The following is an 18,224-nucleotide window of genomic DNA, read 5'->3' as shown; positions in this document are numbered from 1 at the left end:
CAACAGGAAGCCATTTGTATTCAAGGAGGAGTGTTGTCCACACACACAGCTTCCAGTTGAGTCTCTCTCAGCCTCATGGAAGGATGCAATAGACTAAAGCATTCAGAGGTCTTGGCATAACTGTATCCTGTACAAATATAGGGAAACTAAGCACATGTATAGAAAAGATCCTTGTTAAACACATTCTCTCTCTCTTCCCCCCCCCCTCTCAATACCTGAACCATTAATCTCCCAATACCAAGCCCTATCCACACCCCGACCCGACCCTCCCACCCTGATACCACAATCCTAGTATAACATTGCAGGGCATTAGGTTTCTTGTTTCAATTCTATTTGGGAGGAATCAAATAGCTGAATAATCCTGCTCTGCACTTTTAAACTGCCCCCAACTCATAAACATCATGCCAGTGCAGCCGGCTAGACTTTATCACTCCTAATTCCACTCCAACTTTGTTTTTGCCACTGGAGACAGGAATTTTATTACTTGGATTTTACTGCCTTTGTCCTCAGTCCTATCATGGCCAAGAAGGGTCAGGGCCTCTACCAGCTTCAAAACCACTTTAAATACCATCTTAAGCAAAGTCTCAAACAAAGACGCAGGCCTAAGACTCTGGGTGCATCTACACTCTAGAATTAATACAGTTTGGTACCTTAACTGCCATGGCTCAATGCCATGAAACCCGGGGACTTTTAGTTTGGTGGGGCACTAGCATACTTTGGCAGAGAAGGCTAAAAAACCTTGTAAAACTGCAACTCCTATGATTCCACAGCATTAAACTATGGCAGCTAATGTGCTGTCAAACTGCATTAATTCTACACTGTTTTTTCTTTAGGCTTTATTTATAGGTTTTAAAAGTATACATTGAAAGTGGGGGAACATTATAGTCTAATAGGAAAGTAAGAAAGAAAAGAGGAGGAGAAAAAGAGGAAAAAAATCATGACTTCCATCCTTATCTTTGCCATCTTTGATAGTAGGAATGTCCTTTTCCATTTCTTTAGCATTATTTATTACATCATCGCTTCCCTGTAATTGTTTAGTGCTTCAGTTCCCGCATATTTGTTGATAATCTTTCTTTAGATTATTATAGTTTTCTTTTCCTTTTTCATAAAGTCTAGAAAGGGTTGCCAGTCTATAGTTTTCTTCGGTAAACCTTGATGTTTTGTTATTAAGTATGTCAGTCTGTCCATATTTCTTATTTCCATTATTTTAGTTAACCATAATTTTAGTTGGTCTATGTCCGGTATTTCTTCTTGTCTCCAGTTCCTTGCATAAATAATCCTCACTGCTGTCAACATATAATTAAATAAAAGTTCGTCATTTTCCGTTAAATTCATCTCGTTATTCCTAGAAGGAAGTGTTCTGGTCTCATTTGGCATTTGATATTTAAGATTTTTTTGGATCCTTTCATGGATCTCTTTCCAAAATTTCTTTGCCTTAGTCCACCACATATGGAAAAACGTTCCCTGTTTCTTCTTGCATTTCCAACAGGTGGTCTGTATAGTCTTATTAATATGTCCCAATTTTTTTGGAGTTATATACCATCTGTGGATCATTTTGACCCAATTTTCCTTCAAGTCATATGAATACATTTGTCTCATTTTCTGGTTCCAAATTTTCTTCCATTGATCCATCCGTATTGATCGGCCTATGTTGTTTGACTATTTTATCATAGATTCTTTTAGAATTTCTTTCTCTGTTGTCCATGCTAGGATTTTCTTATATATTTTTGATTTTCTTAAATATTTTCTTATATATTTATATATACCAAGAGACATTGGTGTATTTTGCTTTAATTTCCATATTTATTCCAAGTTTTTATAATTGCAGACCGTATAAAATGATTGCCGATTTTTTTTTCTAATTTTGTTTTTCCATACCAAAGGTATGCATGCCATCCAATTCGTAAATCGTGACCTTCAAGACTCATTTTTTCCCCTCTTTTCAACGTCGTCCAATCCTTAACCCACACTGTTGATGCATGCACCAATACCATTATTTTTCTTCTGTGTAATTTTCAATGTGTTGATGAAGCCAGCGAGCTTTGAAAGACAGTGTGATATATGGTATGTTTTTGCTTGGTCTAATGAAGTATTGCGTGTACTGCAGATTTTGTTGAATTCAACCCCCAACTACCATTCTAAAAATGCCCCTATTTGTAATAATAGTACTGCTTCCGCAGAAATGGGGCCAAAGCTAAAATCCAAATCTGATTATGTATACAACAGCAGAACTACAGCCCAGAGCTTACGAAAGGGAAATATAACTGCCCAAAATGGGTTGTAGATCCAAAACAATACACTGCTGATAGATAGATGCATGGCAACAAGTTGTCTTGTCCTGAAATTTTCCCAGCTAGGTGCTTTCATGACAATTATTTTTGACTGTCGCTCTAGCCTTGTTGATCTCCTTTTCTATTTTATAAGGTGGTTTACTTTACCTTTCAGAAATGTGTGATGTTAACTCTTAATCTGTGAAGCCAGGACAATGGGTATTGCTATCTACACACACACACACAGTGGTCTCACTAGTCCTCTTAACCAAATCTAATCTTCAGATCCTTTGAGAGGGGCTACTCCATAGTTTCATATTTCTTTCATACTGGCTGATAACTGTTTTTTCCATTATATTTGGAATTCTGCACTGCAGGCAACATCTAATTATGTTCAAGTCACATAAATTCTAATATCTGCTTGGAAGTAATGCTAACCTAATAATGTTTAGAGGACTTGAAATTCAAATCTAATTAATTCTGTCGTGTGGATAGAGGGCAACTAAGAGGTAGATTCATAAGATAAGATCTAGAAATAGCTAAACAGGAACTAAAAGCTGGTTCTGTAAGAAGTGAGTTATTCTTGATGGAAAGCAGGGCCTTCTGTTTAACAGGGAAGGTGACTAATAAGAGTTTCTTCTTGACGGATCTGACTTGTCCTAAGACATGTCACCTGGCCTGCTTGTTGGTTAAAAACAAATGCATACTGCTTAGAACTAGGAAGCATATAGACATTGTACTGTACAAACCATGCACATGTTTACATTGAATAGGGCTTGACTCCCTAGCCAAATGAACATGCTGGGCACCTCAGCTTTACAACACAACCTTTTACATTGCTTCAAAGATGTTTACTACCAAGTATGTGGGCAAAAGCCACACAGATGTGGCACACAAAAAGCAGGTGAAACCAAGTTTCCTTACCTTATAAAGTGTGGCAACATATGTGGGAAAAAGATAAAGTCACATATAAAAATGTATCATTCATAGGACCATGCATCAAATTGCAGGACAAGGCAGTATGTCTTAGAGCGAATTCTCTCTTCTCTGATCCCTGAGACAAGAAAGGGAATGGGGATTTCACGTTGTGGGTGCATTCCTTATTTGTTAGATTTTATTATATGAATGGTATACTTGGTTGACACTTAATGCATTAAACCTGCAGACACATCAGGGTTTCCCTTTGTTACATCATTCTTGCAACACTACCAGGGCCCATCCCTGTGACATCTAGTCTCAGGTTTTGGATGGAAAATCTTTTAACCTGGGATAATCATGACTTATGCTACTCTCGGGTCAAGAATAGATGCTGCAAAATAGGGGGAAGAGGAAACATTCAACCTGTGCCCCTTACCCATATCCTGAAGCCCTAAATACACCCTGATGCCCCACAAAGATGTCAGATGCCTACAAAAGACGTAATTGGGGAAGAACTTGCACAAGAAAATCTACTTTTAAACCTCCCACTGCCAAACCAGCCACCTTCCCACAAAAAATGGAAAGCAGAAGTCTGAAAGACGTTGTTTTCACTCTTTTGATTGTTCCAGACCAGGAAAAACATTTTAAAGGGTTAGGGTTACTTGAGTCAGTGGGTACCTGGGGACTGCATTTTGCCCTATCTTGTTTTACATTAAAAATGTTCAATGCCTTGCTGAGAGACCAGTGGGGTATCAATAAAATAAATATATTGGAAAGATCAAGGTGAGTTAGTTCTGTCTCTTACCAAGGCCCATACTACTATGAAATGAAGATATGTGTATTTTCCATCCATGCTAAAAAAGAAAAATTAAATAAAAGCCTCAAGAGGATCCAAATTTTCCTAAAAGAATAGACAGTGGTGTCGGCACACTTATCTCTCCCCCTTTCTTTATTCTGCTGCCAGCCACTTCCTCACCTAGAAAATAAATACCCAGGAGCCTCTTTTCAACCACCAGTGAGCAAGAAAACTTTTGAACATAAAAAACACATAGAAAAGGTTCAGCAGCTTCTCCTTCCAACATTCATCCACTCAAACTTTCAACCTCTCAATATTGCTTATGGTTAAAAATAAAGAGCAAAAGGGACAGGTATAAACATCTGATTGTGTGTCACATCTAGGTTGGCTCTGCAGTAAATGGATGAGAGGGACACTGTATATTACACAATTGCATAACCGTATAGCATTTCAAACAGTGGAAAAATCCATGGGAGAGTCTTCCAAAACTGTTACTATACTCCCAACTCAAGAATGGAAAACGGAATGTTGGAGGACAGGAATAAAGATTTAAAGATGGGCTTAAAGCTAAACCTAAAAACTGTGGCATAGACACCGAGAACTGGGAAGCCCTGGCCCTTGAGCGCTCTAGCTGGAGGTCAGCTGTGACTAGCAGTGCTGGAGTCATGAATGGAGGGCGAAAAAGAGAAACATGCCAAGAGGACTGGGACCGCCTTCCACCTGGAACCCAATGTTCTCACTGTGGAAGAACATGCGAGTCAAGAAGAGGGCTCTATAGTCACCTACGTATCCATCGCCAATACTTGGAAGGCCAAGTGATCACCTAAGTAAGCAAACAAGTAAGTAAGTAGCCTTTAAATAGTGGAAAAATCCATGGGGGAGACCTGTAGACCTTGGGCACATTAATCTAGGAAGAGGCATGGAGAAAACAGCACTGACACTGACACCAATATGGCTAAAATTGAGGCTTTCAATAATATACAAAGCAGTACAATGCAATGGCACATAGGGCACATAGGCGCATGCCCAACTCCCTATCACACAGCATTTAAGTAAAACCTGTTCAGCTCATTGAGGCCCAAAAAGATTAAAAATATGTCTATGTAGGCCCATTTCAAACTAGATTGAATAGTAACAGCTTCTATCTAAGGGACCTTGGAAATGTACAGGCTGAACAGCCCTGGAACAAAGGATTCTTAGCTTGTTTCCAATATTACGGCTCCTAGGGCTGTCAGGAGAATATTGCAACAAGAAAATTACTTTAAAACTGATTTAAAATGTATAGTGTAACATATGGGAACTGTTTCCCACAAGGTCTCGCTGAGAACTTGAAACAGAAGAGGAGGGCAGTGAACACCATCTTCTGGAGGTCAGCCAGTGTTTGCAACCATCAAGTGATCCCTCTCACAGATTGCTTTTTAGAGCTTTTCTCACTCCCGGACACACAAATCTTCTCCCCTGCCCTCACACCCCTTTGAGGGGTGCACACTTTTTGACTAAGCCACAATTCGTCATCATTTGGGGAAGAAATCTGGGAAAGGAAACAAAGAAAGCAATCTCAAAGAGGAATATTTGATCCTCTCGGTTACTTCTCGGTGAATTATGCCTTTACAAAATTCATCCCACCCTCAGTGAATTAATAAAATCAAACCAACACTTTCATTGAATCTAGCAATTACACTCTTGGATCCTGCTCAGTCTTTCCACACCCCGCAGTGAGCACACCAGGCAGAAATCAACCTCCATTCATGGCAGCAGCCACCATGCAACTGTGACACTAATAAGCACCTTGTAGCGACAACACAGCCAGCAGTGGAGGGAAAGCCGTAATTTAAGTTTCCCTCCAAATCATGAGGAGGTTTGGCTCCAAAAAACCAGCCAAGCACAGCCTTACCTTAGACTCATAGAGAGAGCATGCTCAGAGAATGCTCAGAGGGAAATAGAGGGTTAGGATCATGTCTCCCACAAAGAAATCACACTTCTGTTGTATTAGGTAATTATTGAGGGGAAGTATGATTTCAAGCTAATTATAGATTCCTCCTGCCAACCTAGCAGTTTGAAAACATGCAAACGTGAGTAGATCAATAGGTACCACTCTGGCGGGAAGTTAACGGCACTCCATGTAGTCATGCTGGCCACATGACCTTGGAGGTGCCTATGGACAACGCCGGCTCTTTGGCTTAGAAATGGAGATGAGCACCAACCCCCAGAGTCGGTCACGACCGGACTTAACGTCAGGGGAAACCTTTACCTTTTATAGATTCCTCCAGTTGTCTTGATGTGGCTGATGTTGGTGCTTAATTACCAGTTTCTTATTTGTGCAAAAAATGTGAAATACAGAGAAATCTGATGAACCAACCCATGAGGTTTGCATGACCCTTCACCCCAAAAACCGGGAACAGTGAACCAACTTCAGCCTCATCTTGTCTTGGAGAAGGTAAAGCAGCTAATAATTTTTCCTTTAGAAAAAACATTAATATACCATGGTGGCGCAGCGGATTAAATCGCTAAACTACAGAACTTGCTGACTAGAAGGTCGGCAGTTCGAATTCTTGGGACAGCGTGAGCTCTTGTTGTTAGCCCCAGCTTCTGTAAAGCTAGCAGTTCAAAAACATACAAATGTGAATAGATCTCAATAGGTATCTGATCCTTCATTGGCAAGGTAACAGTGCTCCACGCAGTTATGCCGACCACATGATCTAGAAGGCGTCTACGGACAACGGAGGCTTTGAAATGGAGATGAGCACCACCTTTCAGAGTCAGACACAACTAGACTTAATGTACAGGGGAAACCTTTACCTTTACTTTACTATACAGCACTTTCCGTAACAAAGGCCTCATCTATACTGCCATGTAATGCAATTTGAAACTGCATTATATGGTCAGTCTAGACTCATACAATGCAATTTAATGTACTGAAATGCATTATATGAGTCTACATTGACAATATAAGAATTGTAGATGTGTACATCACTCCTCCAAATTCCAGAAAGCAACATTTTTGCCGTGCGGGCTGTAAGCTGCTGGAGTAGTAACTCACAGCTAACTGATTAGCATTGTAACACAGCAAAGCGGGACCAGAGGGACCTGATTTGCTCATTGCCATTAAGCAAACTGACACAAACATAGTCCAAATGTGTACATTTATATTACAGTGTGCAACACTGTAAAGCTTTCCAAAGAATGATTCATGTACTCGCTTACAAACTTTTTCATAAAAAGGGAAGAAAATGCACCATTGATATTAATCTACAGACACTGTACGGTATTATGTTACCAGTCAGTTTAAAATTAAATGGAACTGAATGAAGGAATGGATTAATGAATAAAGAAGGACTCCTTAAGTATTCTTTGCAAATCAGCAGAAGAAATCTATTATCCAGTCACTCATTTAGATTACAGTCTCTAGGTGTATTTATTTAAAGTATGGCTGTATTAAATTGGCTTTAAACAAGATGTTCATTCTGTGAGTGTATTCCTGAGGCAGCAATGTCTTCACACCTGTCCAAAATAATTACGACTGTAATGTGCTCCTGCCGTGGGCCAGGGGGCACCAGGCTCCATTTGGCCAGAAGGTTGCCAGCGGGGTGCCAACAGCACCACATTGCCCAGAGGGCCCCAACACCAATTACTCCAGCAAACCTCAGGAAATTGCTCTCTTTCCCCTCCATTCCACTTCCTTTGGCACCCAATTTGTCCAGCGCTGGAAGTATAGGTCTTCATTTGTTCCATGTTCAGATTGCTATTCTTTGGAGAGAAGGAGCATGTGCTTTCGCATACTAAATCCAGAAAATTCACACAGAGATTTCTCAGTACAGAGAAATTATTCTCAGTACAAATGAAATATTTCGGATGAGTTTCTTTACACAAATAAAAGGGAAAGGCATTCTTAATGTAGGGTATATTTGTACAGAAAGTTTCCATCCAGCATGCACATGATACTGTCTGTGGTTGCATGCTTGCTTCGATGGTAGATATGTTATTACTGGAACATTACAGAAGTTGCTAGCAAGAAGTTTAACTACGAGTCTACACTGATCATATAATGCAGCTGCAAACAGCATTGTTTGACAGTGTAGATGGGATTCTAGAGATTCCAAAAGAGCATTTTGCTCAAGTTAAAGACATTTTTTAAAAATTTCCAGTTTTTCCCTTTGCACCCACTCTTAACCTCAGTGAATGTGGTGATGGCAAAGAGGTAAAAAGTTCAGGATAGTCTCAGAGACAGAACCTAATTCTAAGCAACACCCATGACTTTGGGTGATGTGTGAGATTATTGTTCTATTAAAAGGAAACAGGCACCACAACGCTACCAAATTTAATGTATATGTAAGTATACGATTGTCAAAGGAATTCTTTACAGTTATATTTGAATTCAAAGGAGGAAGAAACTTCTTGACACATAAAGGGTTTGATTCTGTTAAGGGTTGTTTTATTTTGTGTTGTTGAACTTTGTTATATTACTTTGAATAAAAGAGATTTTTTTTAAGGACATTGAAAGGAAAAGACCTGAGGTCATGGAGGTTATTCTAAAAGCACAATTATAAAAGCCTATGCAGGATGTATTTCACAAGTCAGGAAAAGAATCACTAAGTCTAACTGCTCACCAGTATAGTCAAAATTCAATGCCTGGAAAACTATGAGGAAAAAGGAGGGAGCTCCCTTTCAAAATGAGAAAAATGGAAAAGGGGAACAAACAGGCACACAGAAAAAGAAGATGGTAGACTCATGTTCTGCTGATAGGTATCCTACAGGCAACAGGTTGGCAAGCATGGGAACAAAACTGGGTCTTGGTCTGACCCAGCAAGACTCCTTCTTACGTTCTTACAGTTAAGGATGTAAAAGAAAGAAGAACCTTAACAGCAGTCCTCCTCTCAGTCTTATTTCAATTGAAGATACAATTAGCTAAGAAGCCAAACAGGGCCTTTTCGGTGATTGCTCTCAGGCTGAAGAGCTCCCTACCAAGGAAGGCTAGGTTAGAATCCCCTCCTCCCACCCCCACCCCCACCCCCACACAATTCATTTTTGACAGTAGGAAAATACATTTTCATTCAAGCAGGCTTTGAGCAACTTAGCTAGGTTGCAATAAAAGGGTTTCTTTTTGCTGGCTGAATGATTTTATTTTCTTTAGTAATGATCTTTAATTGGCTTTCTTGTTGTTTAATGTTTGAATTAAACTATTTTCTCCACGTTTGAGGTTTTGGGAAGAAACAAACAAGCAAGCAAGCAAGCAAGAGGCATAAAATGCACAAAGTATGGACCAAGTATCTAGGGAAAACATTTTCCCCCTCTCTCATAACACCGGAAGACAGAATCATGCAGTGAAGCATAACAGTGGCAGATTCAGACATCATGTGTTCGATACTATGGAATTTGCTGCAACTAGTAGAAAGAGTGCCCACCAAACTGTTTGGCCTTTCAAGGTGAACAGACAAATTTATGAAGGATAATATTACAAATGGTTACTAGTCCTGAAGTATGTGTGTGGTATGTATGTATATCCTGTATCCATCCTCTGCTATGTGAGACAATATACCCTGGAATCCTATTTGGTTAAGAACATGAACAAAATAACTATTTTACATTCATGTCCTGCTCATGGACTTCCCATGGGAATGCGACTGGCAACTGTATGAACAAGAATGCAAGATTAGGCAGGAATTGGATCTGATACAGCAAGGCTTTTCTTTTGTCCTCATTAACAGTCTTAGAGAGAACATACCTATTTATTATTATTTGTTTACTGTATTTATATACTGCTTTTCTCACCCCTGGGGGATTCAAAGCGGTTTATTACATAATAATGGCAAAATTCAATGCCTAACATACATGTAAACCAAATTAAACATCTAAACAAGAAACATATAACTATGTGTTATATTTGACAAACATTATTGTGTACCGGTTAAAAATATGAATTGTTCTGAAAAAAACCTTTCCTCAGCCATGAATTTACTACATAGCCTTAGGCAAAATCACTACTATACCATGAGATTAATAGTGGCTCACAACATTACTGATGTAGTGTTCTATTGAGACATAACACTAAATCACAGTTTACTGAGGCCCCTTCCACACAACCCCTATATCCCAGGATCTGATCCCAGATTATCTGCTTTAAACTGGATTATATGAGTCTACACTGCCAGATATTCTGGGATAAACAGAAAACCTGGGATCAGATCCTGGGATATGGGGTCAGTGTGGAAGGGCCTGAGAATGATCTGTGATCTCTTAATGCTAAATCATGTTTTAGCATTATCTACAAACTGATACTGTGTATATGGACAATTGAAAGCATTCTGGCCAGTATCAATGGAAAAGCAAAATCCAGTGAAAGCAGGAAGTTAGCAATCTCCGCTTCCTACTGAAGCTCACTGAGCTTTATAAGGCAGGGAAACCTTCTCAGTAACAGTTTTCATGCAACTCCAATGGTTGCTACAAAAGGAGAAGAAAGTGATGTTCTATCATACTAGTATTACAGTGCCAGGTCCTGATGCTTTCCAGAATCCTCAAAGTTTTAAAGTTAGGAACTCACTTTTTTCCCTACAGGATCAAAAATGACTGCAGTGGTGCAATGGGCTAAACCCTTGTGCTGGCTGGACTGCTGACTTGGGTTGCTGACCTAAAGGTTGCTGGTTTGAATCCACGAGACGGCTGTCAGCTCAAGTTTGCAGGGACATGAGAGAAGCCTCCCAGCTAACACATCAGGGCGTTCCCTGGGCAACAGCTCTGTAGACAGCTAATTCTCTCACATCAGAAGCAACTTGCAGTATGTTCTCAAGTCACTTCTGACTTTAAAAATCTCTTCCAGACTCCTGAGATCTCTGCATTTATAGTATACTACTTACATTTTAGCTATACAATATACAATTCAAATAGTCTTATGTGAACTTTTTCTAATTGTTGTTAGAGATACTATGAGATAAGTAGGTCAAGATGAGTGAATCTCACTTGTGTGTAGAGTGTCTGCATCTTTTTCTATAAGGTCCTGTGGGGTTTAAGAATATAATCATCAATATTGTTTGCTCTTTAACTTTTCCTATTAAATTATTTCACATCTTCTATACCCAATGTAAACTGATTTGAATAAATATAGTACTTGCTGTGCCTCAGAGGTCCCCTGTGTATTTACCCATTTTCTTAGCTTTAACTCACATGATGGCTTCATTCTGCAGAACTTCCTCAAATGGGCAAAATGAAAGGGGAGAGCACTTGCAGGCTGAAGTCCTGAAATAGCTTTTAAAGACTTCTAATTCCTTTCTGCTTTTTACAATGTGTTTGTGTCCTTCCTTGACAAATAAACATCTGTTCATTGTATTTTGATTTGTGGACGCCAGTCATGTCAAAGCCGGCTCAGAAGCAAATCCCATGGAGTTCAGTGAGGCTCTTCCTAAGTAAGCATGCATAGGAATACTGCCATGCCTAAGTGTCCACTCAAATAGCCTGTTGTTAGACTATGGCTTGCCATCTTGTCAAGCTACCTTCAAACATCTGAAATACTGAGCTCTGAAAATAAAATAAAAAATTCTAAACTCTTGTGCAACTCTGCACACACATACTTTTAAGCTCCTAATCCTTCATGTTTCTCTTGAAGACTGGGATTTGTTACTGAAGGGTACAGTAGGAAAGACTAGAGAGCCAAGATTTGAATCTGCAGATTTGCTATTAAAGCTAGAAACTAAACAAAGTCTTATTCATAGTGCTTCATAACATTTATAAATATATTCCCAGACAAAGATCCAGAATATAAGTAGCATGTTATATTGTTACAGTACTTTTGCTAGTAATGAAATGTAGCATCAGTTAAATTTGCATGAAACGAAGCTGGAATGCAATGAAATTTTCATCTGGTTGGTGGAGGGGACATCTGGGTTTCCTTCTACCTCTTGCCACTTAAAGGTTGATGGTAAGCTATATGTTCTATGGCATGTGCGTATATTTCTCTCAATCTTTTTATTTATTTTTAGAAGTGATGATGATAGCTATAGCATATTGCTGTGGTGCCTATGGGAAGAAAGAAAATGTATACTTTTCCCTACTAACTGCTTTTGCTTACAAATGAAGAAAGAAACTCTTTATGAAACAATCAGGGCCAACTAACACCTCTCAACAAAGGATTCCTCCAGGCAGGAATCAGCCAGGCCTTGAAGATGCAAGACTTTTCAATGCTAATCAAGGTGATCAATTGCAACATTCACACCTGCTTCCAACAGACAGGAGTTCTTTTTCCCACTCTGGATCTTCCACAGAAATATAAACCTCCCTTGTCTAGTTTCCAATATACCTCACAACCTCTGTGGATGCCTACCATAGATGTGGGTGAAACATCAGGAGAGAATGCTTCTGGAACATGGCCATACAGCCTGGCAAACTCACAGCAACCCAAATGAAGAAAGAGTTAAGCAGCCCCTTTTCCATTTTATTAATTCATTCAGTGCATTTCTAAGTTGCTTTTCCAACACATATGTTCAAATGAATAATAATAATAATAATAATAATAATAATAATAATAATAATAATAATAATAATAGGCTTCTTATACAGAGAATGGTGACAAATACATGTAAATATAGTATATAGAAACAGAACTATCAAAAGTGGGAAAATTAAGCCAGGTTTTAATTTGTTAAAACACGTTTATGAATAATCTTAAGAAAAAGGAGTTTGGACCCAGACATTTAAAAATTATTCCCAAATGTCTCTAGCTCTAGCTCACACTTACAGGACTCTGCTCTCCATTTTAATGCATTTAGGACATGGTTACATTCACCAAATTTTGTCCTCAGATAAGCACATGCTCCTTTGTACCAGTACAAAAATTGTAAGGGACCAAAATTCAGCTATCAATGTAAGGCCTCTTTTCTGCCCCTTGTCTTATGTTTGCTATCTACAAAAACTCATTCTGTCCTGTGGTCTATTGATGTGGCTGCTACCTCAGAAGACTATTGTTTGTTCTTCATTACAGACATCCAATCTGAACAAAATACAAAATGCAAAGTCAGGGTAAAAGCTTAATCTGATATTTTTGTCCCTTTGAGCTCAATGGACTTTTGTTGACAGAGCAAGGTAAGGGGCTGACAGTAATGGATTTGACTATCAACACTGTGTCTTTAATAATTGAAATGTTAGTTGCACAGTCAAGGAAGAATGGTTTTAGTGCATCGATTTTTAAGCTGGCAACAATCATTTAAACAAGCAGATCAAATGCCAGCTACAATCTTTATGTTGGATGTTACGTGAAAAAGAGGGTTGGCAGATGCCCCTTGTCTCCAACACAACCTAGTGCCCCAAAAATCATGTACACACAGCAAGGGCTGTCTGCAGCAGTATTAAAGTCAACAATCTCCTATTCCGAATTCCTTGGAGGCCCTGTTCCATGAATTCAACACAGAAGAGCAATGCCTAAAGGATGTTTCCTAGCCAATAAATTTCTCTTTAGGAAGCGCTCCCTCCCACAGAGCTTTGCCATACACCTCCTTGATTAAAAGTCTCACTTCAAGCTTGCAAAACTCTCAGCCAACAAAGGCTCCCCTGAGCATGTAGACAGAAAAAACAATAAAATCAAACAGATAACAATGGCAGGAGGGAGAGAAGTTGGTAGTAAGACCAATGGTCATGAAACAAGACAGAGACTGGTAAAATTAGTAGGTCATTAGATCTATTTTATTTTTTAAAAAAACTTCATTGTGCATTGGAAAGGAAATGTGAGCCACCCACCCAGGCAAACGGAGAAAGGAACTGCTTTTTGCTTACTGTGCTTATCTTACAGAAAATAATTCCTCCTGAGACTCACAGCTTGAATCTATTTTGTTTCACCACTCTAACCAACCCAAAATAAAGAGGAGCCAAGTTCTCAGTTTGATAGCACTGAAAACCGGATGCTCAGAAGAAGATATGGGTCATGCTGAATTAGACCAAAGGTCTATCTAGTCCTGCACTAAATGGCAGTGAAAGGGTCCTGCACTAAATGCCAGTGTGACTAAATGCCACAAACAGGACAAAAGAACAGCAGCATCCTTTCACTGATGTTCCCCAGACAGCAACTGGGATCCAAAGCTATACTGGATACTGTGATACTGGAGGCAATATTTAGTTTTAATGCTTTGTTGTTCTGTGCCTTCAAATCCACTTCTACATACTGGTAAGTCAACTCTATCGTAGGTTTTGGAGACCCAACTTGGTGTAGTGGATTGAGTTAAGGAAAAGGACTTTGGCACCCCAGGTTTCAAATCCCTGCTTGGCCATGGAAACCCACTGGGTGACCTTGGGCACATCAAACATCCTCAGCCTTAGAGGAAGGCAAGAGCAAACTTCCCTAGAACATAGATTTTCCAGAAGGTCCTGTTCAGGATCATCTCGAGTTGGAAATGACTTGAAGGCATCCAACATCAACAAATGTAGATTTTCTTGGCTAGGTTAATTACTGGGAGGTTTGCTATTGCCTTCCTCTGAGGCAGAGAGGGTGTGACTTGCCCAAGGTTAACCACCAGAGTTCTGTGGCTTAAAGAAGAATTCAAACCCTGATCTCCAGACTCATAGCCCAACATTCAAGTCACTTCACCACCCTGGTGGTAGGTAAAGGTTTTCCTCTGACATTAGTTGTGTCTGACTCTGGGGGTTGGTGCTCATCTCCATTTCTAAGCTGAAGAACCGGCGTTCTCCCTAGACACCTCCAAGGTGATGTGGCCAGCATGACTGCATGGAGCGCCTGTACCCTGGTGGTACAGCCATCATAACTAGTAGCAAGTTATAGCTGTTTTCCTCTATGAATTTATCCAATTTGCATCTAAAACTATAGACTCCTTCTTAGGATGTAGCAGCAGATGGTTTTATGACACTCATATTTACATTTTAGGATTAGTAAAAATGATGTTTTACAGCTTTTTTGGAGTATGAATGAACACTAGTGATTTTTTGAGATATGCAACAACTGTAATGTCATATGAAATTAATACTACTACAATCCAGCACACCAAAATAATTTGCTTGGTGTCCTTGTTTTCAGACCTGTTCCTGGGGTTCTTTGGGGAGCTGATTCAGAAAATTGCATTGGATAGAACACACCACTTCTATTTTCTTAGATACAGTGATCATAATTTTCTATGGGCGAGCAGACAGATGGTGGATGGCACAAATTCTGGGTTGCTGTGAGTTTTCCGGGCTGTATAGCCATGTTCCAGAAGCATTATCTCCTGACATTTCACCCATGTCTGGAATTCCTGTTTTTTTAGTGTCTTCTGAGTCAGAGTGAGGAGGCTCGAGTTGTGTTTCTCATAAACTAGAGCTGATAGAAGGAAACTGGTGCCGTTTTTGGAATCAAGTCAAATAGCCTTGTTTCTATGTATATTTGACCTGCAGATTCCATAAATGGCACCAGTTTCCCCCTGGAGGGCCCAACTTTCACCATGCCTGATCTACACTGTGGAATGAATTCATGCTGACACTGCTTTGGCTGCCCTGGCTCCATGCTGCAGAATCATCGGAGTTGTGGTTTTGACAAGGTCCCTCTCTAACTTGGTCACTGTGAGTTTTCCAGGCAGTATGGCCATGTTCTGTAAACATTTTGTCTTGACGTTTTGCCTGCATCTATGGCAGGCATCCTCAGAGGTAATGATGAGGTCTCTTGGAAACTAGGGAAGAGGGATTTATACATCTGCAGTATGTTCAGGGTGAGAGAAAGAACTCTTGTCTGTTGGAGGCAGGTGTGAATGTTTCAATTGACCTGCCTCAAGCAGACAAGAATCTGTTATAAATCCCACTTGCATAGTTTCCAGCACCGCAAAACCTGTGAGGATGCCTGCCATAGATGTGGGTGAAATGTCAGGAGAGAATGCTTCTGGAATATTGGCCAGGCAGCCTGGAAAACTCACAACAACACAGTGATTCCTGCCATGAAAGCCTTTGACAACACATTGAACATCTATATCTAGCCCTCTCTGACAAAGAGCGCTGCTGCTTTCGCAAGGTACAAATCCCAAGATGCCAAAGCATTGAGCCATTACGGTTAAAGCAGTGCCAAACTGCTCTGACTTTACAATATAGAGCAGGAATTTTTAACCCCTAGGAATTCCTTGGAGAGATTTCAGCTTGAATTGAAGTAAACCAACTTGTTATCTCTATTTTTTTCCTTCTCTTATGAATGTATACAATAAATTACATTGGCCAACACACATTTTGGTGTTTCAAATGTTCTATATCAGTGGTTCCCAACCTGTGCTCCATGGACCACCAGTGGTCCACAAGAACTAAAATATAGTCCGTGGCCTCATCGATACTACTATGGATAATAACACAGCCCAACCAAAAAAAATTTTTTTTGGTGTCCTTGTTTTTAGGCTTGTTCCTGGGGTGATTTGGGGTACTGATTCAGAAAATTGTATTGGATAGACCACATGAGCTCTAGATTATTAAATATGGTTTTCTGTGGGAGAGACGATGGTGACTACTGGATGTAGTTTCTGTATCAGAAACTGATGTGATCAATCCGATGCAATCATCACCCTAAATAACCAAACTGAATTTAAAGTTGACCAAAAACTGATTTGTAACCCTTTTGATACTATTATTATTATTAAACTTTATTTGTACCCTGCTAGCATCTCCCGAAGGACTTGATGCGGCTTACAAAAGGCCAAGGCCTCAACACACAATGTAGCAATACAAACAAAAGGCAAATTAGAACAATTAAAACAGTATAAACCACAAGCAATAACAATACGCTAGAACACAATAAAACTGGGCCGGGCCAGAGTAATGGGTACAAGATTAAAAGTGCTGGTGTGACAGGTGATATATAAGGCTTATAGGGCAAGTGCAGAGTGCGATATGCGATCTTAGTTCTAATAAAGTGCTTATGGGACTTGGTATTGGAGATTTCCTATTAATCTGGGAAGGCACATTGGAACAGCCAGGTCTTCAAATTCTTTCTTCAAATTCTTTACAGTCTAGAGCAGGGATGCTGAACCCCGTGGAGTTCCATAGAAAGATTTCAGAGGGTCAGTGAGCTTGAATTGAAATACAAGGCTGTGAGGAATGGTGGGAGTTGGAGTCAAAACACCCGGAGGGCCCAACTTTGCCCATGCCTGGTGTAGATGCACCCCCCCCCCCCACACACACACACATACAGGGAGGGCGAGGAAAGAGGGGATCCGGGCGCCTGGGCAGGGACAGCCTGGCACCAGCGCGGGAGGCAGGCAGGGAAAGAGAGAGAGAGAGGGAGAGAGCGAGGGAGGGTCAGCCGCCGCCATCTGGCCGGAGGAAGGGGCGGGAAGGCAGCGCGGGAGGAAAGGCGGGCGGGCGTCCGAGACGGGGCTGGGGAAGGAAAGGCTGGGAGAGCAGCAGGCCTGGGGCAAGCACGGCTGCGGAGAACAGGGCTGGGAAAAGTCAGGCGAGAGGAAGCAGGACCGGGAAGGGAAAGACTGGGGAAAGCGAGGCTTGGAGAAGCAGGGCTGGGAAATGCCGCCCGCCATCTGCCTCCAATGTGGCCGCTGTCCCTCTTCTTCCTGGACACGCACACTCACTCACACACCCCCAGTGGCTTCTACCTGGAGCGACTCGTTGGCCATCGCTGCCGCTGCTGCTGCTGCTTCCCGCCTCCTCTACAGCCCCGGCCGAGTGGCCCCGCTCTTGCTCTTCCTCCTCCTCCGCCGCCGCCTCTTCATCCCCCGGGCAAAGCGGAGCCGTCCAGCCCCTCTGGGGCCAAGCGAGGAGCGAGGACTGGGGAAGGCTTGTCTGCGCGCCGCTCTGCTCTCCCCGGAGAGGGTCCTGTCCCGCCTTATTGTTATTGCGGGGTCGGCCCCGCTCGTCTGGCTGACTCTCTCTTTCTCTCTCTCTCTCTCCCCGCGCCCCTCCCTCCCTCCCAACTTGCCGGGCTGGTCACGTGAGCAGAGGGGGAGAGGGAATAGGAGAGAGAGAGAGAGAGAGAGAGAGAGACGCGTCTGGGAAGTGGAGAGGAGGAGGCGCATCCCCGGAGCCCAGAGAAGGGAGGGGAGGAGGAGGAGGAGGAGGATGCTGACCGGGGCAGTGCTTGCTTGCTGGCCTGCTTGCAGCAGATGCGGCAGCCATGCCCTCTCTCTTTCTCTCCCTCCCCCTCCTCTCCCTCGGCCTCCCTTCCTTTCTTTCAGCGGATTAACAGATTAGCGGGGGAAATTGTGGGGAGGGGGTCAGGGGGAGGCTGGGGAAGGGGAGCAACCCATCCTCGGGCTTCCCAGAAACGGCAGCAGGTCTCGTCCCTTTCT

General features: G+C 41.4%; 1 protein-coding gene across 1 annotated transcript in view; it reads right to left on the bottom strand.

Annotated features, from left to right (window-relative positions):
- pkn1 (protein kinase N1) overlaps positions 1–17,885 on the bottom strand; it is a 75,290-nt gene extending 57,405 nt beyond the window's left edge. Inside the window, exon 1 of the mRNA XM_008104213.3 lies at positions 17,532–17,885. Coding sequence (XP_008102420.2) covers positions 17,532–17,552 — 21 coding nt within the window. The 5' untranslated portion in view covers positions 17,553–17,885. The remainder of the gene's footprint in view (positions 1–17,531) is intronic.
- Between the last annotated feature and the right edge of the window lie 339 nt (positions 17,886–18,224).

The sequence above is a fragment of the Anolis carolinensis genome, chromosome 2 (assembly GCF_035594765.1).
Source record: "Anolis carolinensis isolate JA03-04 chromosome 2, rAnoCar3.1.pri, whole genome shotgun sequence".
Classification (NCBI taxonomy): domain Eukaryota; kingdom Metazoa; phylum Chordata; class Lepidosauria; order Squamata; family Dactyloidae; genus Anolis; species Anolis carolinensis.
Note: the sequence above shows the minus strand (reverse complement) of the source record. Positions and strands in the feature narration are given on the sequence as shown.